Source organism: Nilaparvata lugens, chromosome 10 (genome assembly GCF_014356525.2).
Source record: "Nilaparvata lugens isolate BPH chromosome 10, ASM1435652v1, whole genome shotgun sequence".
Taxonomy (NCBI): Eukaryota; Metazoa; Arthropoda; class Insecta; order Hemiptera; family Delphacidae; genus Nilaparvata; species Nilaparvata lugens.
The window spans coordinates 15,934,730-15,960,138 of NC_052513.1; the positions used below are offsets into that span (position 1 = coordinate 15,934,730).

Here is a 25,409-nt window from a genome sequence, read left to right on the forward strand (position 1 = left end):
TTGTTTTTCTTATTGATTCTGAATGTGAATATTGTGAGTTTGAATAAATAAAATTTGAATAAATAATCAAAAAGAACAAAACAATAAGTTTGTTATATGCAATGTCAATGTGAGTAACTTTTATGTTAAACTCCAAGGTCCAATTGACACATAAGTGGCAATATAAAGTGTCCAATTGGTAATATAGTGGTAATATAGTGTCCAATTGACACATATGGCACGGACATGACGCTGGCGTAGCGTTGACTTTTATCACTTCCACGTTCCACGCCACTCCTATATTTATTTATTTATTTATACGTGGATACAATAACAAATCATATAAATATGATTGTGAAGGAACAACAGGCTTGGCCCAAAACTATTCCATTCCCAAATTTTTATTACATGTCCAAAAAATAGGTTATGTTTCTTCAGTAAGAAGTTCAAGCTCAACTTTCGTCCATAAATAAATATGAGATGCAAATTTTAAATTTAGAAAAATTAAAACACCAAATTATAGTTAAATATTACACTTAATTAGCACTGCATATAAACATATGGATGGTCCTATGCTAGGACCATTCGCTTCTCCACGCCACTTCTGCTTGTTTTGGACCAGAATTATGTTAATATAAGAGTGAAAAAAGTCAACGCCACGTCCGAGCCACCGCCACCTCTCACTGTGTGAATTACGCCCTATATAGATGGCTTTATAATCGGTATTATTTCTGCTAAGACTGACCTCTAACGGTAGGACACGCATGATAAACATGCATGTTTATCATGCACACACAAACACATGTTCATCATGCATGTTTTGTCATCAGCGAGAGGCTTCTAATATAAAATAAACCACTAGAAAATTACAAATAATGATACAAAAATAATTTAACCTCAAATAGAGCGGCGAAGGAAAAATAAACAACAAAAAAGTAAAAGCTGGGTTTACACCAATGTTATTAACATTTTTTTAAGTTATTAACATTTTGTTAATAACTCAATCCTCATAGATTCTATTAGATTGAACGGAACTTGACAAACATATATGTTCATCATGTGTATGATAAGTTTTGTTCAATCTAATAGAATCTATAAGGATTAAGTTATAAAAATTTTGTTAATAACTTTGGTGTAACGCGGCTAAATATTCAAAAAATGTTGCTCGAAGCCTTTCGCTGTCAATGTATGACGACATGTGTGTACACACATGTTCATCATGCATGTCCTACCGTTAGTAGCCAGCCTAATTAAGCAAAAAAAGTCTAAAATTAGTTGAAAAAATCTTTCAGACTTTTTCCATCAGATATCATCAGTTTTTAATAGTGTTTTCTAATCAATGTAATCGTGAAAATCGTACTATAGTTATTTGTGCAACTAGTGCGCAAAGTGACAGTTTGCTGCACCGAAAGAAACGTTTACGCCCGAGCCGTTGGCGAGGGCGGAATGGTTTCTTGAGTGCAGCAGAGGAACTTTGCGCACGTATTTCACATTAAATTTTTCCTACAGTTACCATTGAATATGAAAAGTGGGTAATTATGGATAAAATGATGGCTGAAATCCATCAAATGCTTGTGTGTGTGATGCTGATATTAATAACAACCTTAATTCATTTAAAAAGTAATAATGCAATTGTAGTTGAAAATTCTCAGCCAAAGTTCTCATTTTTATTCATTCAAGAATCAGAAAAAATACAGATAGAACAAAAAATTTGCATTCAAAATACCCGCCAACAGCTAATTGGGATGGCTGAACCGACAAGCGCGCGACCTAGCGGGTAGAATCGTACCTATATAACTTCGTTTCATTCAGCTAAAAACAGTATTCAGATATTTAGACTTATGGTTAACTAGAATTACCGAAAAATACTATTAGTAAACTAAAAAATATTTATAAAATAACATAGACAACAGAAAATTTTTTATTGTAGTATATTCGAATGTTATTTTATTGACATGGATTTCGAATGGTAATTATTTAACATGAAAATTCGAATTTCATAATGTGTGTTTGCTACATTCTCATTACTTGGAGTTGAAATAATTATTACTGTCAATAGAAAAGAAACATTATTTATCATTAAATGATGAGAAGTTATTATTTAATTATGATTTAGATAAACATTATTATTGTTTTGGATTTCTAGATTGGGATTTTATCATAAATATGTAGCCATATAGCCATTGATGATTCTTATCTAACCACAGACATTGTTACAAACTTAATTTTTATTTTCCTGCACTGGTGCTCCATATAACCTACTAACTATTTTGCGTTGTCATGCTGCAAATCTGGAGTACGCAAAGTAATACTTTGCGCACTAGAGCGGAAAAGTGATTCTTTGCAGCCTGCAATCAGTGCACAAATGGTCACTTTTCAAGGTATCTGTAGGAAAATGTTATTATCTTAAATTCGTTATTATTATAATGTATTGCCTGGTATTGGTTATTATTATGCTATCTTGTTTGGTTTTAGATAGTAATACAATAATATCGAGTGACTGGCTGGCTCAAGTCTGATGTCAGACAATAATGATAACTGGTTTTAGATAGGCTCTAACTTTTATGTTGATTTGTTTTTGTAGATCGAACCCAGGCACACCGACCCAGCCGCGCCGACCTGACTTCATCGGCGTGTCGACGGGCAACGTGCAGCAGGCGCCGACTTACCTGGAGTACGGTGGTGGGGGTGGTCAGGGGGGGCAGCGGAGCGGTGGCCACTACCATCCCCACCAGCAGGAGGGCAGTCCTCAGAGACGGTTCCTGTCCGAGGGTGAACTGCTGAGGGGCGGAAGCGATTTGCCGCCCGCCTATCCTCGCACTAACAACACGGTAAGGGTCTCAGTTCTATTCCGACAATTTCTTGAGATAATTAATGATTTGATTGTATGGGAGAAGATGTGTGGTATTTCTCCATATAAAAATAAAAATTGAAGTACCTTTTTCAACTTTTCTTTCTCTAAAGAGAGAGTAATCTTTCATCTAAATACGAGTATCCCTTACCAAGAAAGTAAATAGATATACACCGTGTCCCACGAAGATGTTTACACGTTTCATTTTATATTAAGTGCCCATTTTTGCAGCGAATTTCTTTAAATTTCACACAGTTTACAAAGTAGGTTCTAAAAATATTCTGGGAAAATTTCAGCTCCCTAACCTTCGTAGAAACAAAATGGCGGCTTATTGAAAATTGACATTAATTTAGTGATTTTTAAGTATCGTTTTTCAATATGCCGCCATTTGCCATATGCCGCCGTTTCTACGAAGGTTAGGGAGCTGAAATTCTCCCAGAATATTTTTAGAACCTACTTTGTAAACTGTGTGAAATTTAAAAAAGTTCGGTGCATGAAGGAGTAATATGAAATAAAACGTGTAAACGTGTTCGTGGAACACGGTGTGCATTACGTCTGGTTGGCTTAGAACGGCGTCGGAAAAGTCAAGGTGCTTGCAATAGTATATTTCGCACCTAGGAAAATGAGATTTTTCCGGCTTGAAATCGGTTTTCAAGTCCGAGGACTAGAAAAGATTGAGAGCCGGAAAAACATTTTTGCCCGTGGTGCGAACGCTATTTTTCGCCACACAGAAAAATAAACACTTAAAAATTAAGCACTTACGAAAGCAGAAGTGGAAGCTCTTAGCTCTAGCAAATCTGAATATCAGAAAATTGTCCAAGTATCTATATTTTTTATTCTGATTTGTCTAAAAAACCTAAAAGATTATGCTCAATTATGTGGGAAGTTGAGTTTATACTTTTTTATTCTTTCAAATGACAATAAGATGATTTTTTATAAATGTTTTAATTATTGAATAATAAACACAAATAATGAAAAGTTTTTGATCAGCTGTTTTAGCACACTTGAAACTTGGCCAATCTGAATGTCAACGGAAGTTTAGGTTAGAAATTCTATCCTACTCTGAAAATCGAATTTGAATAGTTTATAATATAGGTATATCTCATCTATTGTTTCTGAGTCCAAATTCTGGTAACTAGTGGATCAGTATAGAGTGGCTGGTCAATGTGATGTAAATATTTTGCTTATTGGTCATTGACCCAGATACAACATAATTTTAATAAGGAGGACCACCGTCTTGCTTCATAAAAGACGGAAAAATTATTACTAACATGAATAGGTTCTTGGAGAAAAAATACCAAGTGAGCAATATATAAATGTATTGAAATAGAAATGGCGGAACAATAATTTTTGATAGTGAATAAAAGTAGCTCAAGAATCATACACCATTAAGGTTGATAACAAATTGTCAAGTTCAGTAAACATAAAAGTTTAAATGGAGAAACAGACAATCAAGATAACTGATAAACATCAAGAATCATTAGAGGCAGTTCAAAATCAATAACCATTGAGGTTTAATATGGAAAATTTATAATTGATAAACATCGAAGTTTAGTAGAGACAATTCAGTTAAGATACACTGAATCTATGGTAATTCACACTTACAAATAACTTGAATACTAATCATAAGATTACAATACAATAATGAGCTTGAAAAATACTGAAATTGAATTTAAAATGTGATGAATTTAATATTTATAAAATTTGTAGATTACAAAATATTGTAATTGAACAAAATATATTTGATGCAATAAAAATTGCTTGTTTGTTTTAAAATCCTAAGTCAATAATAAATTGTGATGATCAAAAAACTAGCCTAAGCAAGTGATGTACAATATTTTACCAAGTAACCAATATTTTAATATGTTAAGTGATTCTGCAATAGTAAGTTGCATCATGAACAAGAAAAGATTATGTTCTGGCAACATTCATGATTGAAAATTCAAATACTGAACTGAATGATTGAAAAAATTACAATAGGTTGTCATAGTTATTCTTGTTTCATAGGAAGATAAAGGTAATTAGCAAATACAAAGATGGTAAAAATATGCAGTTACCTAGGGTTTCAACATGATAGTGGTGTTCAAGTTGGCTCCAGGAAATAGTCAAGGTAGGCTTGCTTGAAGTATGGGTATACTGTCCATGGTGAATTGATGCAGATTTCCAACACTTGTATGGATAGGATGATTGGTTACAGCACATGGATAACTCCCAGTTTGTTTGGAAACATTGAAAGATCTTCCAAGAAAATATTAATCACTGTTCAATATTTGAAGAGCTAACTTTAGTTGAATTGTCCAGTTCATATGGAAACTGAGGTAAGCCTAAGCAAGTGTGTGGCTACCAGTTTAAACACAACAGTCAAGTAAAGGCAGGGCATTACCAAACATTAGTAAGTTACAGTTCGAAATCAAGTTTAAAAGAAGATTCAATATGATATTGAAACAGATTCATTAACAGCAACAAGGCACGTCAATCCAAGTTGAAAGTAGATGATAGTGTTGAAGTAGATTCATAAAATATTAACAAGGCACGCCAAGTTACAGTCAAAAGTAGATGGTTGGATTCACCCAAAGGAAAATAAAATTGATATTGAATCAATTTGTTACGCGCACGTGCCACCAACTCACAAGAAGAAATAGGAATGGAATTATCCCATTGCACTGAGCAAAGTTTTCACCAGAAAAACTTGAAAAGATTAAACGAAACATGACTTCGACATGATGAGAAGAAAGCCAGCCATCAAAAAAATGCAAGTCATAACTGCATAGGCTGTGTCCAGCTTTGAAAAGCAGTCACCAGAGCGCAGCAGCTGCTGGAGAGAAGACAAAATGTGAGCAGAAGAAATGAGCGCTCCAGGCGGTAAAGAAGGAACTAATGATTTCAATCATTGAATTGGATGTGAAATTCAACATAAGCCGGGCCCATTATGTCATCTGCAGGATGGCATAATAAGAAAGAAAGAAAATATGTTGAATGAGCAAGCTAAGTCAATGATGAAAAGGATGATTTGAAGCTGGGGAAACGTAAATCCCAAAAAACAACAAGACATCAAATCCATGTTTCACACCCATAGAACCAAACAAGACAAGTACCAATGCCGGGCCCATTAGAAAAATGATAAATGACTACAACAATACATAAACCTAAGAGTAAATTATACCAATAATAAAATTAATGAGTAGATACATTTTCAATCTCATTATCATGAGGCAAAGGTACAATACTAGAAATAGCACGTGTTAAGATGCCTGTAGGTGTGAGAAGTGTGACAACTCGGACTTTATTATCTGCACCAGGATGTACCTCAAGGATTCTGGCCAACCTCCAAACTGATGGTGGTGTGACAAGAATGCTGCAGGACCAGAGCCATAAGTCACAGTATTGAGGCGATATTGTTCTACTGGTTTATTGATGTCATCACGCCAGAATATGCGGTGTAGATCACGATCAGCTGGATCTAGGAGAATCTGCCTATACATTTTTGCAATATCAGCTGCAAAGGCAATAAGATGAGTACGAAAGTGCAGAACAGTTTCAAAGAGCTCTGGCTGAACAGTAGTGGCCCTATATGAAGAACATCATTTAAGGAAACACCAGTAGAAGTTGTGGCAGAACAATCAAAAACTACTCGAAGTTTTGTAGTAGTAGAATCAAGTTTAAAGACAGGGTGATGTGGGATGTAGTACACCCCTTGATTCTCTGTGGGCTCGTCAACTTTAGTCATGTGTTGTAGTTCCTTGTATTCTTCCATGAAGGCCACATATTGAGATTTCAATTCATTATTCCTTGCTAATCTTTGTTCCAGAGATTTGAATCGTTTAAGTGCTTGAAACTTGGACTCACCCAGAGTATGAAATGATTCCTTTTTAGGAAGTGATACAATGAATCTACCATCCTCCTGACGATGAGTGTGCTCTTCATAATGCTTTTCTGAGAAAACAATATCATCAGGTGGTGGAATCTCCGCAATTACACTTTCAAGAGCCCAGAATTTTTCAAGTTGGCAAGGAGTGTTTGATGAAACTGTTGACAAAAAATTGGATACATGAGAATTTGGAACAGATGAGCTGGGTACCTTACAAGAGCCAAAAATAATCCAACCCAACTTTTGTGCTCTGGAGAATGGTTGCATCTTTGGAAATGACAATCTGTCCTGCTGACAAGACTGAAGCAAAAACGCCAGCGCCGAGAAGAGGATCAATGTTTTTAGCCTTGAAAAAGTTAGGATCAGCCAGTGATTTCATGTGATTTCCATGTGTGATGGAATTTCAAGTTTTTCTATTTCAATTCTGGAATTTGAGAAAGAAGATGGAACTTTATCAATGACAATACAAGATTCTTCAGTGGACCATTGTTGGTCTGTAGATTTGACAAGAATTGAAAGAACATAAGTTGACTTTGATTGGTTGCCACCAATAGAATGAATAGTTGTTTCAGTACTGACCGCTGGTAATGCAAGCTTATCAGCCAAATGTTGTGAGATAAGGTTGCAATCTGAGCCACTGTCTAGCAATGCAACACATTTAATCAAATTTCCTTGTGAGTCCTCAACAAAAACTTGAGCTGTAGGAAGAAGAGAAACACTAGCTTGCTGAAATAGACAAACTGAGGATGCAACATTTGAATGTACATTATTATCTGATGAAACCATGCTCCTCTCATTTAATTGAGGAAGGACTGCAACAGATGAAGATGAAGCCTTTGAATGATTGTCAATAATGGAATTTTCAACTGATGATTTTTTCACTGACGAATGAATATTGTTAGAAGTAACTTCTTTACCTTTTTGTTGATTCTGTCCCGAACCTAGTGAATGCAGAATAGAGTGGTGTGCCTTACCACAATGAAAACAAGATTTTGTAGAACAACCATGATTAGGAACATGTGGTTTGAGACAATTGAAGCAAAGGTTTTTGCTTTTGACAGCATTCCAACGGTCAGAAGGCTGTAATTTGAGCAATTCATTACATTTATAGGCCATGTGATTTGAGCCTTTACAGAAAGTGCAATTGGTTGTCAAATTATGAAACATTTTTACATTATTTTGATTACTTGATTGAAAGTGATTAACTTTTGATTGCTTGGAAGCAAAATTAGTTGCGTTACTAGAGTGAATAGTTGTTGAATTGTTAGCACTGGATGCAACTGCATCCATAACTTTACATTGCGCTTCCAAGAAATTCCAAAACTTCTCAATTGTTGGAATACTGTCAATAGGAACTGATTTCTCCCATTCCTTAACAGTGTTAGAGTCCAATTGCGACAACATTTTATGCATATACAATAAGTCAGTGAGATTCTTAAGTTCAAGTGCCTGAAGGGCAGCAATATGTGATTTACAAAAATCAATGAATGCACGCAATGATTGTGCACAGTTACGCTTAACTGCAGGTGGAGACTCAATGGCAGTGATGTGGTTTGTTGCAATGAGTCGTTATTGTCATATCGCTCTTCGAGCAATTTCCAGGCTACTTCAAACCCTTTTTCATTGGCATCAATATGTTCCACTCTTGCTAGAGCTTCACCACTCAATGTTTGTCGTAAATAGAAAAATTTCAATGTGCTACTAATTTGCTCCTGACTACCTATTATGTGCATAAATGCACTGGAGAATGCCTGCCATTTTGAGAAGTTTCCATCAAAATGAGGGAGAGGAATTTGGGGCAAATTAAAATTTGCATGCTGTGATGCAGTAGTAGCAGGTTGTACTGATTGTTGTGAAACAAGATCATTTCGAGTGTTAGTTATTTTAGCCTCAAAGCTTTCAATGCAGCATTTGCTTTAGAAATGAATAATATGAACCTTTAATTGTTTCAAAGTGTGATTCCTTGTCAAATGATACATTTTTGTGTTGTATTTGTTCATGAATTTTCTTGTATTTATCTCTGAGGAGATCAACTTCATTTTTAATGGTAAGTAAGTGATAATATGTTGCTTCATCATTTACAATAAAATTTGGATACTCTGTGAAGAACCAGTTGGCTTCTTCTAGTAAATTGTTCCTAGAATTGATAAGAGCAGAATGCTCAGACCCTAAATCTGGGGACACTGAACGTGAGTCACTGGGAGGAGGGGATGTAGCCATTGTTACAAAAAAGGTATTGATAACAAAAGAAAATTTTCATACGACCTTCACTGAGATTATCACTGCACTTTCACTGACACCTGTGCTGTGGTTGTGATGTAATTGTGATTAATGCTGGCTTGTGTATGGTCGCGCAACTTGTCCAACTGATACATGGTATGGACAGCTTGGCCACTGAATGGTATGTCTCATTGGCAACCCCTCGTCCACAGCAACCCTCAGTCCAGGTTACAAGGTACATGGGCGATTGAGTACACATGAAAAGAAACAAAATTACAAGATTAATAGGAGATCCGGCCCGGAGGACCAGTTTATATTGTTTCTGAGTCCAAATTCTGGTAGCTAGTGGATCAGTATAGAGCGGCTGGTCAATGTGATGTAAATATTTTGCTTATTGGTCATTGACCCAGATACATCATAATTTTAATAAGGAGGACCACCGTCTTGCTTCATAAAAGACGGAAAAATTATTACTAACATGAATAGGTTCTTGGAGAAAAAATACCAAGTGAGCAATATATAAATGTATTGAAATAGAAATGGCAGAACAATAATTTTTGATAGTGAATAAAAGTAGCTCAAGAATCATACAGCATTAAGGTTGATAACAAATTGTCAAGTTCAGTAAACATAAAAGTTTAAATGGAGAAACAGACAATCAAGATAACTGATAAACATCAAGAATCATTAGAGGCAGTTCAAAATCAATAACCATTGAGGTTTAATATGGAAAATTTATAATTGATAAACATCGAAGTTTAGTAGAGACAATTCAGTTAAGATACACTGAATCTATGGTAATTCACACTTACAAATAACTTGAATACTAATCATAAGATTACAATACAATAATGAGCTTGAAAAATACTGAAATTGAATTTAAAATGTGATGAATTTAATATTTATAAAATTTGTAGATTACAAAATATTGTAATTGAACAAAATATATTTGATGCAATAAAAATTGCTTGTTTGTTTTAAAATCCTAAGTCAATAATAAATTGTGATGATCAAAAAACTAGCCTAAGCAAGTGATGTACAATATTTTACCAAGTAACCAATATTTTAATATGTTAAGTGATTCTGCAATAGTAAGTTGCATCATGAACAAGAAAAGATTATGTTCTGACAACATTCATGATTGAAAATTCAAATACTGAACTGAATGATTGAAAAAATTACAATAGGTTGTCATAGTTATTCTTGTTTCATACAAAAATCTGACCTATGATGAAGCAACAAAAAATCAAAAATAGCCTAAGTAAATAGATCCAAGTAATAAATAAACTCAACCCTAACCTTATTTAAGGGATAGGAAGATAAAGGTAATTAGCAAATACAAAGATGGTAAAAATATGCAGTTACCTAGGGTTTCAACATGATAGTGGTGTTCAAGTTGGCTCCAGGAAATAGTCAAGGTAGGCTTGCTTGAAGTATGGGTATACTGTCCGTGGTGAATTGATGCAGATTTCCAACACTTGTATGGATAGGATGATTGGTTACAGCACATGGATAACTCCCAGTTCGTTTGGAAACATTGAAAGATCTTCCAAGAAAATATTAATCACTGTTCAATATTTGAAGAGCTAACTTTAGTTGAATTGTCCAGTTCATATGGAAACTGAGGTAAGCCTAAGCAAGTGTGTGGCTACCAGTTTAAACACAACAGTCAAGTAAAGGCAGGGCATTACCAAACATTAGTAAGTTACAGTTCGAAATCAAGTTTAAAAGAAGATTCAATATGATATTGAAACAGATTCATTAACAGCAACAAGGCACGTCAATCCAAGTTGAAAGTAGATGATAGTGTTGAAGTAGATTCATAAAATATTAACAAGGCACGCCAAGTTACAGTCAAAAGTAGATGGTTGGATTCACCCAAAGGAAAATAAAATTGATATTGAATCAATTTGTTATGCGCATGCGCCACCAACTCACAAGAAGAAATAGGAATGGAATTATCCCATTGCACTGAGCAAAGTTTTCACCAGAAAAACTTGAAAAGATTAAACGAAACACGACTTCGACATGATGAGAAGAAAGCCAGCCATCAAAAAAATGCAAGTCATAACTGCATAGGCTGTGTCCAGCTTTGAAAAGCAGTCACCAGAGCGCAGCAGCTGCTGGAGAGAAGACAAAATGTGAGCAGAAGAAATGAGCGCTCCAGGCGGTAAAGAAGGAACTAATGATTTCAATCATTGAATTGGATGTGAAATTCAACACATCTGTATTTCATTCATCCAAATAAAATGGGTAATTACCCATAATTACCCACTTTTCATATTCAATGGTAACTGTAGGAAAAATTTAATGTGAAATACGTGCGCAAAGTTAGTTTGCTGCACTGAAGAAACCATCATTCCGCACTCGCCTACGGCTCGTGCGTAAACGTTTCTTTCGGTGCAGCAAACTGTCACTTTGCGCACTAGTTGCACAAATAACTAATTTCATGAGATTCTGAAACAAATGGAAGTTGAGTGGTTGATCTCGTCGCAGGCTGTTACACAGTCACCTTAGCCGCTGCACACTATAGTATTAGTTGATTCCATGAAACAATTTGTACAACTAATTGAACAATCTATCAACTAATATATAAATCAATCAATCATTTATTTATCAATACAATTACAATGATCTATAAATAATAATAGATAGTCATAATCTGAACGAGAAAAACTAAGCTTAGTTGTCCTGTAACTGCTTGTACTATTCCTCTTTCAAATTTTAACGAAGTCCAAAAGGTTATGTATGTCACGCACTTCACATTTCTGGTCCGAGAATACTCCTTGAGAATAATTGACAAGTGATAATATTTTGAATTTAGTAGACCTAATGTTGTTAGAAAGCCTAAAAACTTAATAATTCAATAGTATAGAATTAAAAACAAATTTTACAGTTGATCATTAGAGTATGATTTGTTGATTTTGTACAGGTGGACAATATCCGGGAACTAGCGGGCTCGCCACAGCGCGGGGTCTACACGTGGAAGGACACGTCACCGAACGCCTACTGCAGTCGCAGCGGAGGCGGCAACTCCTCGGGGGGCGGCTACGGCGACCACTACCGATCCAACCCCACCAGTCCCACGCAGCGCGGAGTCTACTATCCGGCGCTGAGGGGCGGTGTGCCCGTCTTTCCGCCCCCGCAATCGCCGCAGGTCAAACGCAAGACAACCACGGTTGCCGCCTCCACGGCCCCCACGCCGCCACGGACTGTGCTGAAGGACCCGCCCCCGGGGGCCGACAACAGACGCCGTCCCATGTCGTTTGTGCGCGCTCTCGAAATGACCGACTCGATAGACATGGCTGATGCCGCCTCCGGGGGCCAGCCGCCTCCGCCTCCCCAACGGGGCACCACCCCCACCCCCGACAGGGTCAGTGTCTACGACATGAACTATGAGATATCCGTATAGCCGTTGCGGTTACCACCACACTGTCCTCACCACGACTTTTACTATTGCTAGCCACTCACACACTCACACTCACAAGCACCTTCTCAACCGTTTCTAAATCCTTACAAGTTCTGTGTCTACAATAAGATTTGGTCCGTTCCTTATTTGTTACAATAATTTTGTAATTTCCATGTCTACAGTTTGATTTGGTCCATTCCTAATTTGTTACAATAATGTAGCATTTTCATGTCTACAGTTTGATTTTGTCCGTTCCTAATTTGTTACAATAATGTAGCAATTCTATGTCTACAGTTTGATTTGGTCCGTTCCTAATTTCAACAACTTGAGATAGAATATTAGAGATATCAAGAGATAGATATCATTTTTCATTTTCATATATAAATAGTTTCCTTGTATATAGCTTTATTTAGAGTTGTTTTCGATTTAATTCACTCATAAATATTATTTGGACTGTTCCCAAGTTCAAAAATGTCTTATTTTAATCGGATAAGGTATTTCAGTTGTCATCAAATATCCTATATTCAATTAACTGCACGCTAGACAACATTAAAAGCGTCTTTCACTTTCACAAACAACAAGAAAACTTAAATTTCCTTAGTATTAGGAAGGATTAGCAGTCAACTTATTTTAATCGGATAAAATTTTTCTAATAACGTATTACATAAAAGTTATTAAATTAATTGTCAGCAGCAGAGGCTTGCTACTTAGTTTCGCCTTACTTGATGAGAAATTGATTAGTGAACTTGAATTTAATTCTAGTGTTTTCGGATTCAAGCTCTGTCAAAAGTATGAGTTTTGTCCGGTCTAATTGGATCAATAACGTCTAATTAATAGTTTTCTTGAATTTAAATTTGTTTTTTCGAATTTAAATTCTCTCATCAATACGAGATGGTTCAATAACTTCTAAACTGGGAATGAAGTACTTAGTGAATTTAAATTTTTCGGATTTATTGTATATATTTTTTCAATGACGAAGGTTATATTGTCGGAAAGTGGTAATATGTTCTTAATTTTATTTTATAATTTATAATTGGATTAGTGATATAAATTTCTTATCGGAAAAGCCTTATCATATTAGGGTTCTTATCACCACTACAATTTCTATGTCACCTTGACCAAGTTGGTCTTGTTCCAATTTCAATAACGTCCAAATCGATAAGCCTACTATCTTTTGTATTAGAATTCAACAATTTTCCAGGATTGGATCCATTCATTTTTGTTAAATAAATTGTAAGATGACTTGAAATTGTCACGACCTGAATAATTAAAAAATTGAGAAACTAATTCAGTTGTTAGTAGTAAGCTAGAAACTAGTTTTGTTAATGATTATCAGTAATTATAGTTCAGAATCTAGTTTTGGTAATGGTAGTTTGTTAATTAACAACAGAAACTAGTTTCTAAATTTGTAAAATATTAAGTCGCTGTGACAATCTCCAGTCGTTCTATTTTTTTGACTAAGCTAGAACCGTATCAATCATTTAATCAGGAAACCTGTAATTTCAAGCAATATTAGTTGTATTAAGTAACTCATATCATATATCAAAAAGCTTACATTTTCCCCTCGATAATATCTAATATCATTGATTTACTTCATTTATTAGTGGGTATTTCAAAATTTCTCCAATTATTTGCTAAGACAGTGAGTTCTATTATGATTCAATGTTTATAATACAACATTTCATATCAACGCTTAAACCATAGAGAAACAATAGCGTAAGTAGATATCCCATGGCATAGGGCGTTTATGTCGCAACTTTTACTGTTAACTCATTATTTTTGAGTTTTACTGTTTTTTTGGGGGTGAGAGTGTATGCACGGCACCATATGAGAGACAACCAGCGTCACACAGCTTCACGGAAAGAATTACGTGGACTATCGGCTTAAGATAACAGTTAGGCTCAACTCACACTCTCGCGACTCAGGTCGAGAAGAGACTCGACTGTAGTCGAGAGCATGTGTTGCCAAATGGTGACAGTCGCGGAGACTAGAATCGACTGGTCTGAGTGAGAAGAGACTCGACTCTAGTCGAGAGCATGTGTTGCCAAATGGTGACACTCAGACCAGTCGATCCTAGTCTCCGCGACTGTCACCATTTGAAAACACATGCGCTCGACTAGAGTCGAGTCTCTTCTCGACCTGAGTCGCGTGAGTGTGTGTTGAGCCTATAAGTTGCGACATTAACGCCCTATATAGCATGGGATATCTACTTGAACGCTTTCATAGTAGAAATCTTTCTATTCCTGGTGATGTTATCTAAATAGTTTCCTTTTGTGGCACATTTACGAGATTTAGCTTGGAAATTATAGGCTTTGGTAATACATCTCAAGGTTTATTGTTTAGAAAAACTTGGATTCTCTATTATATATTGGAGGAGAATGAAATATTTTATTTTGAATCTCAGGGACACTGTTCTGATCATATCTATACATTCACGGGAAAATATAGATAGTAAATATTTGTCAATAATTCTCGATTTGTATTACTGTTTTGCCTGTGATATTCATAGACAAGTACTCTCGATCCTTTCAAATCTTATTACTACGCCTTGTCTATCAATCCAAGTGGAATTATGGAATTCCTCAATTTTAGTTTAAATGATGGCAATATAAAAAAAAATCAAATTATTAGTATGTGAGATCAACTTTCAACTGTAGACATTTCTCGAATTACCAAACAATCCTTCCAATTTCTTCCATTTCCTATGTGTATTTGTAAGAACATTATTTTCCAATGTACCGTCATAGATGATAATCAGTGTTGTGACTTTTGTGTTGAAACTGTCCTATTTGACAAGTGAATAATACGACTGTTTTTTCACTTGATTTGGTGTCAGTGAAGTGCTTTTCACTCTGGTGATTCGAAGTCAGGTCAGATACAATTTATGGCAGTGGGTGGAACTGTTCTCGTTTGTGTAACGTCGATGTAGCCTTAAATAAAAATTGTTGAATTGTTTATTTTCATGGAGATACTTCGAGTTAGCTGTACAGTAAACAATATTATTCAATTGTTTTAATAGGTGTTTTCCATAGTATTTTGTAATTAGGTGTGATATTTTTTCTCGATTTATAAACTGATGTAATTAGTAATTGTGGTTGTTTTTCGAGTGGCGTTATGCGAAAACCTCATGTGTGTTGAATTTATATGTGCAATAATGACATGGAAAAAGTTTTGTTCCTAGTAATATTTTAAATCTGTATCTACTGTAAAATATTCTTTATTCTCTATTAATGTTTCTTATGGTTTCCATTGGATGCTCTTGCTATTATTTATCCTTTTTATAGGGGTGACTATTGTTTGAAGTCTATTAATAATCCAGGTGGAAAATCAGTTCAATTTTTATACAATATAAGCAAAAGCTGGTGAAAAAATACAGGGTTTCAGATAGTTAGTGGTTTTTCACTGTCTAGTGTGACTCTGTGAACAATTCTAGTAATTTATCCGCGATTTTTACCCCAGAAATGTTTTTTTCTCCATAAACTTTTATGAAAAATTTATTTGTTATAAAGCGAGAGCTGATTAAACGATAATTTACTATGTCTCTTCTCTAATATAAATCGAACTGACGATTTCTCATGTTATTCTAATTCCACTTGTGATAGTTTATCTTTTTTCAAGCCAAGTTTACAGTTTTTATTTAGAACCACGCTAAAAAAATTGAGAATTCATAACTATGCAATAATTCTAATAATGATGTACAATGAAGTTTTGAAAATGTGATTGTTATTTATTATTTCTTTACCTATTTTTAATTTACACATTTTTCTCGTAAGTTGAAATTATTAATTTAAATTCGACAATCATAAATTTTCGATGTATGTAATCTAGGTGTGATTGAAAATTTTCTAGAAGCAATTTTTGTATAGAGTGCTTTTCGGGAGGAGGCAGCTAATATATATATATATATATATATATATATATATATATATATATATATTTCATCCGAAAAATTCCCTGTCACAAATTAATATGAGCATTCTCCATGAATATAAATAAAACTTTGAACAATGTTTCATCGTGATTGTTATTTAAAATTTCAAATAAGTAAAGTTTATACTATTATCCATGTAATACTTATATATGTTTTGTAAATAATATTGTCTTTAAAATCATGCGAAATACATGCAATTGTTCGATAACGAAATAGCTATGTGGAAAGCGTATTGGTATTGGTTTGTGAATACATTCTTATCTACATAATCTCCATGACCATTACAAATATATATGTGTGTAATTGTGTATGTATAATTTTCCTAGTAAACAATTTGTCTCATGTCCTACATATAATTTGTAAATAAAATGTGTTGAAAGTACTTTTTGTCAAAAATGTATATAATTTTTGCAATTGTTATCATTATTAACAGGGCTCTTATAAACGATTTACAAAAATAATAATAAATACGTATGTAAATAAACATTTAACAGATTGTATTCTTATAATTTATTAAGAACAATAATAATTATGTTATAAAGGTTAGCGATTGTTGTGTAGGGGATTAATATTTTAGAACAAAAGTAGAAGATATATTTTATTTCAAGTATGGACAATATTATGTTTGTGTCTTCTGAGAGATAAAAAATCGCAATTTTTACAGGTAGTGTTGTATTTGTTGTAATTTTAATACAATAGTAATTATTTCTTGTGTTAGACATATTAAATTTATTCTCAAATGAGTTATTGACCATCCAAATACAAGTTGTAAGACTGACATTCTATTATTTTGATTGTTATTTCACAGTTATCATTAAAGTTTCAAGTCAATTTCAATGGGTATTGTTATCTGACAAAAGTGACCAATATGTTTAGTTTTTGGTTGACGAGTTGGACATCTTCAGTATTTGCATTTAAAAACATTGTCTACAAATAAAAATAGATGTTAAGCATGGTTTTATAATATAGTTTGGCACTGTTTGACAACTTATGAACTAAATAATTTACTATATTAACAGTTTTTGTATATAAACGTGTTTACCCTTCAATCCGTTCAGTCATAGCCACCTCTAATAATAGTATTAGAGGTGGCTATCTCTCCGTCTATTTATCGTCATCAATGTTATTGTATCCATTCCTATCAACTCTAAAGCTTGGTTTACACCAAAGTTATTAACAACATTTTAATAACATAATCATTATAGATTCTATTATATTGAATGGAACTTGACAAACACATATTATGTTCATCATGTGTATGATAAGTTTATGTTCAATCTAATAGAATCTATAAGGATGATGTTATTAACATTTTGTTAATAACTTGGGTGTAAACCCAGCTTAAGGCAATCAAAATAATATTGTTTCTTCAATGAAATAGGCAATGATTTTCATATTCTATACCTAATTCAAAATTATTTGTACTTAATACTTTTTGTATCAATGTTAAATCTGCGATTCTATAGAATTGCCAATTTTTAATAGTGTTGTAATATTGTGAACCATTATGTTTTGTTATTGACGTTGTTCTAATTGAACTTATAGTACCAAAAATTATTAAGAAAATTGAGCTGAATATTATTTCCTTTTGTCCAGGTTATAAATTTCAAATCACATTTTTTTTCAAATTTGAGAATAAATAATCTTTTTTAAATTAGGAAAATCTATTCAACAACTTATTGGTAGGTCATGGACTTTGAGTATATTTTTACTGTCAGAGGTTGATGTGATTTGAGGCTAAATCAATTTGTATAGAAATAAAAGTCATGTGTTATAAATGTGTATATATAGTTAGATAAATAATGAAAACAAAACAATATTATATTTTTGCCATTGGAATGTCTCTTGGCCGTGTATCATATTTGTATCGTACATCACAAATAATATTCCCATTATACCTACTGTATTATAGATACTATTAATTTATTCTGTTCTTCCGTATTGTTTATGAATAACAAGAAAATGAAACCTGTTCTAATTTTTTGAATATATATATTTAGCATTTCCTTTTTTTATAAAATTGTATTGACTGATTCCTATTGGTTATCCAGTAGTGTCATAGATTATTTCAAAATATCTATAGAACCTTGATTCTGTTGTTATAGATATTGAAGACGCCATTCTCATTTGTTGTTATCTATTTCTACATCCATACCTTACATCTGTACCTTCCATCTCAAATATCCGAGATGTAACTGCCATTTGTATCATCCTTTAAATATAATAATTATAAGGACATATCGTGTCATTGAAAGTGTGTAAAAATTGAAAAACTCTGGATGTACCATCAAAATTACTGTTATTAATGTTCAAAATTAAATCCTAGGAGTGTAATTGTTTGATTCATAACATGGAGTGTAGAAATATGTGGAATAAATTTCAATTATTTTTCAGTGGTAATATTTATTTGCATTTATCCTTATAACTTCTCTTTTAAAACCACCTCTATGCAACTATACCATTTTAGAAATAGCCGTATCTCCAGAATTGTAGCGAATTTATCTGATTGCATATCTGTTTTTCTCGCATCTAAAAGCATAATAAAGCTGAGATTGAGCGATATTTAAATTTGGCCTTTTTTTAGTTAGCCATATCTCCCAAAAACAATATGTTCATTCAAGATTTTATCATAATATGCATGAGTTTGTCTTCAATATCTATCATTTGGTACCAGATTCAACCAATGATATTTTGTCGAAAACCAAAAATATCTCAGAATTGGCTGAAGTTTGCAACTCAGATATTGAGAATATTGTTTGCAACTCGAAATGTCTCATATAGCACGACACTAATTTACCCGCCTTACGTTTTTAATTTCAGTGGAAATGTTAGGATAGCCAGGTTTTTTATTCGCGATATTCTACGTCTAGTGGTTACCTATGAAACAATATTGCGTTAGAAAAATTGCCCGGGCAAGATATTTATCTCCCGTGTTTCGGATGGACACGTTAATCGTCAGTACCGGCTGCCTAAAAAGCAGTCGTTAGGTCATGTCAGAGGCCCTGAAATTTATCAGTTGCGACCTGAAAACTCTGACATCAGACCTGAGCCAGCCAAGTCCTCGATATTATTATTAGAAAATAATATTATTTATTTATTTATTACTATATATTTTTTTAGAATAATTTTCTATGAATAATTTATCAACGTTTTTAAGTCTTTTTTGAAACACAGTATTATTTGTTGATTCTTGTTAACAATGATAAATGAAAATGTATCTCTCCATTTTTACTTTCCTTGCCCTATTACCATAGGTAAGGAAAGTATTGCTTTCCAAAAAAAAATTAAGGTACCCTAATTTCAAGTTTTCTATACGTTTCAAGGTCCCCTGAGTCCAAAAACATGATTTTTGGGTGTTGGTCTGTGTGTGTGTGTATGTCTGTGAACACGATAACTCCATTCCTAATCAACCGATTGACTTGAAATTTTAAACTTAAGGTCCTTATACCATGAGGATCTGACAATAAGAAATTAAATAAAATCGAATTCAAAATGGCGGATAATTACTAAAAAACCATGTTTTTCACGGTTTTCTCGAAAACGGCTCTAACGATTTTCTTCAAATTTATACCATGGATAGCTATTTATAAGCCCTATCAACTGACATGAGTCTCATTTCTGGGAAAATTGCAGGAGCTCCATAATATTCTTGTGAAAAATGGCGGATAATTACTAAAAAAAACATGTTTTTCACGATTTTCTCAAAATAACTTGACCGATTTTTTCCAAATTCATACCCTGTATAGTTATATATCAGCTCTATTAACTAGCATGAGTCTCCTCCCTGAGAAACCAACAGGGGGTTCACCCCATCCTTGAGAAATGGACTTAGTAACCTCCTTCTCGTGCATGAGGTAGGTAGGTAGTGCAGTTTATAAAAAGAACACATAATCGAGATATTTCATCTGTAGAACAGCTCTTTTGACGACTTTAAAAATCATCGAATTTCACAATTTACACAAAGGAAAAAAAAGTACTCTGAAAACAATTATACATATACACAGAAGTCTGATCGTAGTTTCAAATGAGCAAGGAAAGTTGTGTGAGTGTACCACACCAGATTTTTAATACAGTATTTCAATTGCATGATTTATTGTGAAAAATAAATAAATAAAGTAAATGACGATGATAATGGTTTAAGAATGATATTGTGTCTACTGTCTGAATCTATGAAAATAATTCAAATTAAAGAACTAATATTAAAACCTAGGGCCGGATTCCGAGCTCGGTATTCAGGTAAGTTCTAGACTTTAAACAGCTGGAGTCAGAAAATTGGCTTTCCAAAACGGGGTTTAGTCACAGTAAATAGTTGCAGAAAATAATTTATTTTCTCATTTCTATAATTGGAAACGTTTTTCCTTGGCGAAATGAAACATTCTAGAATAATTAAAATAGCTGAAACTTCAGACTATTTTCACTTTATTTTATTTTGTGTTCAATTTTCTAGTTTTTCGAAATTAATATATCAAACATGACTTGACTACGACTACGCCCAGTTTCGGAAAGCCAATTTTAACTCCAGCACTCCAGCTGTTTAAAGTCTAGAATCCGAAACTTATATGACTAGAGACTAACTACTTTCTCTATTTTTGTCCACAGAAACCTAAACAGACTAGAACATTATTTTGTTAGTAACTTATATCTTTCATATACCAAAAATTCTCAGCCAAAACCTATGAGTTTGCTGTGAAAACTGAACACCAAATCTGTTGCACTGTTGCTGACTCCCTGGTACAAAACGTTTAACCAACTAAATTGCTACCAGGGCAGCAGAAGTATTGAAGAGGTAGATTGATCAGTATTGCGGGTTGCCTATCATGATGTTGCAAGGCGCAAACTATTCAGCTACCTATTAATGAGTTCTGACTCCCTGTTACTAAAAGTTTAACCAACCCAAATTCTACCAGAGCAGCAGAAGTATTGAATAAAAAAGTAAGTTCATATCCTGAACAGTAAGGAATTTTGCAAATTTGATTCCAGATTCGTGTTCCTCGCATCAAAGACCATAAGATCACGAAGTTTGAGCGAATTTTATTTTTCACAAAAAATAACATCGTGAACACACTGGAACAAAAAGTAACTCAGATTTGGCTGAAAATTTGATCATAGATGAAGCTCGACCTGAGAAATGTCGGAGAAAATTTGGCACCCCCAACTAATATACAGAGTGGATTATAAAGCTGCAAACATAAAATATTCAAATTTTCAAATGGCCATATCTCCTGAACGGTGAGGAATTTTGCAAATTTGATTCCAGATTCGTGTTTCTCGCATCAAAGACCATACGATCACGAAGTTTGAGCGATTTTTATTTTTCACAAAAAATTCATCATGATTCAAAAAAAATTCACAATGATTCAAAAAAATCATCATGAAACCCACTGGAACTAGAAGTATCTCAGATTTGGCTGAAATTTTCACCATAGATGAAGCTTAACCTGAGAAATGTATGAGCCAAATTTTTCACCCCCAGCCTATATACAGAGTGAGTTATGAAGCTGCAAAAAATCAAGATTCAAGATTCTATTTTGCGAGAACTTGGCCTGTATAGGCCTGAACTCGTCAAAATAATAAAATTTTCAAAACATAAAATGTTCGAATGATCTTATCACAACGGTAAGGAATTTTGCAAATTTGATTCCAGATTTGTCGTGTTTCTCGCATCATAAGAGCACGAAGTTTGAGCAATTTTTATTTTTCACAAAAAATTGATAAAAACCATCATCGTGCGTTTTGAAACAATAAAAAAAGTATCTCAGATTTGGCTGAAATTTACACCATGTTTTTCAATTTCGATTGCAGATTCGTATTCCTCACATCAATAAGTATGCCAAGTTTTAGAAATTTTTAGATTTTTCTATTTTTTATAAAATGGGCCATATCTCCTTAATAATGCATGAGTTTATTTTCAATTTCATGATATGCCTGAGTTTGTCTCTTCAAGATCTATCATTTGGTACCAGATTCAACCAATTCCGATCATCCGTTCTGAGTTCTTAAGAAATCATGCATGATGTATAATAGCATAGCCACCTCTAACACCTGTATTACAGGTGGCTATGATAATAGTCATGAAAAGTTTTGAGTGAAACAAAAAGTATCTTATATTCGGCTGAAATTCGCACCATAGATAGAGCTTGACCTGAGAAATCTCAGAGCCAAGTTAGGCACCCGTAGCTACTATACTGGGTAAGTTATACAACTGCAAACATAAAATTTGCAAATTTTCAATTGTCCATAGGATATCTCGTGAACGGTAACTAAATTTCCAATCAGGTCAGCCACTATCCATAGCCCGAATATCAACCAAATCTGGGAGATATGCATTTTTCATGAAATATCCATGAATACATAATGGATTTTTGCAAAATTGGTCAATAATTAAAATTGTTCACATTCTCAAAAAATGGTCATTAGGTATTAAAAATACGGCTGCTGGAAGTAAAGCTTTAAAAATCTGGTGTGGCGCACTCACACAACTTTCCATGCCGTTATGAAAATTTATCACCTGACGCTAATGTTCACGCGCATCTCAAGTCTACTATTCAAAGATCCAAGCCAGCTGGTAACAGGACAATAACGCTGGAGACACACGAGCTCTGCTCTCTTCATAGTGAATGATTTAATAGAATCAACAGTTGCCAACAGTTTGCAATATTGAAATAATATTTTCTCGAATTTCGAGCATATTTTTAATTTTAGGTGAAAATGTTACTGGACATTAATTGTAGAGATTTTCAAGCTCAATCTTTTCCACTTGGAATTTTTTGTGTAAATTGTATCTGAAGCCTGATAATTGGGAATCTAAAATAACACTTTGCATAGATGAGGCGGATTTCCTGGAATTTTTACAGATATGGGACTTGTGGCAGTTGATAGAGCTTATCAATGACTATTTTATGTATAAATTTGATCAAAATCGTTGGATCCGTTTTCGAGAAAATCGCGAAAAACCCTGTTTTTGACAACATTTTCGCCATTTTATCCGCCATCTTGAATCGCATTTGATCGAAATTGTTCCTGTCGGATCTTTACATTGTAAGGACCTTACGTTCCAAATTTCAAGTCATTCCGTTAATTGGGAGATGAGATATCGTGTACACAGACGCATATACACTCATACACACACACACACACACACACAAATACCCAAAAACCACTTTTTTGGACTCAGGGAACCTTGAAACGTATAGAAATTTAGAAATTGGGGTACCTTAATTTTTTTTCGGAAAGCAATACTTTCCTTACCTATGGTAATAGGGCAAGGAAAGTAAAAATTAATAACGGTTTGGGAGAATAACCATGAAATGAATAAATGCAATCGGAAACGAGGCTTTATTTGTTGATATTAGCACACAATCAGAATAATTTCAATGCTCATCATGCAACCCTGACACACCAAGGTGTTTCCCACTACTAGAACTAGTACAATCGATCCAAACACAGTTTGGTTTTAGTGTCAATTGAAACAGAAATCATTCACAAAACATCATTTCACTATCTAGTATTTTGCACATGAAATAAACAAATTTATTAATACTATTTTATTTATTTTGCATATAGTTGTCACACAATATTAGTACACAAATAAGGCCATTTCATCTTGGATCGTTTATTGCTTATCTCTGATGCCTGCACCAGCCTGTGAATCACCAAGAAACATTTCACCAAAAAATTGGTGACATAGGAATAGGTAACTAAACAAGGCCATACGAGAAGTCCAGCTTCAAAACATCAATTTTATCTACATTGGAGTAAATCTTCAATTATTTATTTATTCAAACAAAGTTGAATAGAATTTCCACGCGAATCGAGATCAACTCGATCGTCATGGATTACAACATTTATTGTACTATTCATCTCTTAACTGTTATTAAAACTTCAAGGCATGTAATGAGAATATCACATTCTCTATTAAAATCTATTAAAAATCGTAAACAATATTTATAAGTTAACGGGAAGTGTTCTATTATGAATTACACACAAGAGTATCAGAGTCTCAATAAACCAGTTAAATTAAACACATTTAGTGCCGGTTGCACAACAGCCGGTTAAATTTTAACCGTGATTAATTCCACGTGAACTAATCAGTGAAGCCGTCTCTTCAAAAAAACCTTCTCTGATTGGTTAAAATTAAACCGGCTGTTGTGCAACTGGGCCTTAATAGTATGAAAGATGAAACACTAGGAGATAACCGATAGATTATCGTATCTCCTAGTGCATCATTATGATTTTAAATATCACAACATTTTTATATTAGTTAACCTATTTCTGAAATGATAAAACTTGAAAATTCATTGCTGGTTATTTACTGAACCAATAGGATTTTTTCAACACGATCAATATTAAATATTACAATCATTATACAATACCAATATTATTCTTCACGTTGATAGTATTTTACATACTTTCAACAATACTAGACAATTATTTGATCAGGTGATTTGTTAGATGGCTACAGTTGAATAGTCATAGAGTTTGGGGGATAATTTTGAAGACAAAAACTGATATTCTTTCGTAGAGTGCACGGTATTTAGATGAAAACGGTAGGGTTCTCAAAATATGTGTGCAGTGGCCAGCTAGCTAGATAGCGTCATCGCTACCAACTGAGGTTTTCAACACCTATTGGCAATTTATGAAACTTATTTGTTGAAAGTAGATGATTGGATATAAAATGACGTCAGCTACACCAGAAATTAAGCACAAAGATGCGCGTGACACCTAACGTCTTCTTCTATATACCGTGGTAGAGTATATCGTACTGGATTAAAATGATAGTGATATCTTTCTTCATATAGTTCTGTTTTTGATTATTGGTGATATACTGCACAACACTAAATTAATTTTAGAAGCAGTTGTAAGAAGAATAATTTTTGTGACAAACACTGAAACTTTAGATACAAATGACAGGAATATTATCAAACATGAATAGTTGACACACTACGGCAAACCAATACAATTACATACATTTTTCAACTGTTATAGGATATTGATATGACTCGTATTGCAATATGAATATTGATAAAAATCTAGTAAAAGGAAACAAGTATGGCCCAATACAGATAATTCGATAAAAATTCTTCAATTTCTCCTATTAATTAGTAATCAAACTGTCAAGGAGTATGGCCTGATATTCTAAGAATAGTAGCCT

General features: G+C 33.7%; 1 protein-coding gene across 2 annotated transcripts in view; it reads left to right on the top strand.

The window, feature by feature from the left end:
- The window catches only part of LOC111044295 (palmitoyltransferase ZDHHC5-B), a 71,073-nt gene extending 56,784 nt beyond the window's left edge, over positions 1-14,289 (top strand). For both annotated transcript variants that reach the window (XM_039436417.1, XM_039436418.1), the window contains 2 exons: positions 2,564-2,810; positions 11,851-14,289. In XM_039436417.1, coding sequence (XP_039292351.1) covers positions 2,564-2,810; positions 11,851-12,330 — 727 coding nt within the window. In that variant the 3' untranslated portion in view covers positions 12,331-14,289. The remainder of the gene's footprint in view (positions 1-2,563; positions 2,811-11,850) is intronic.
- The last annotated feature ends 11,120 nt before the right edge of the window (positions 14,290-25,409 follow it).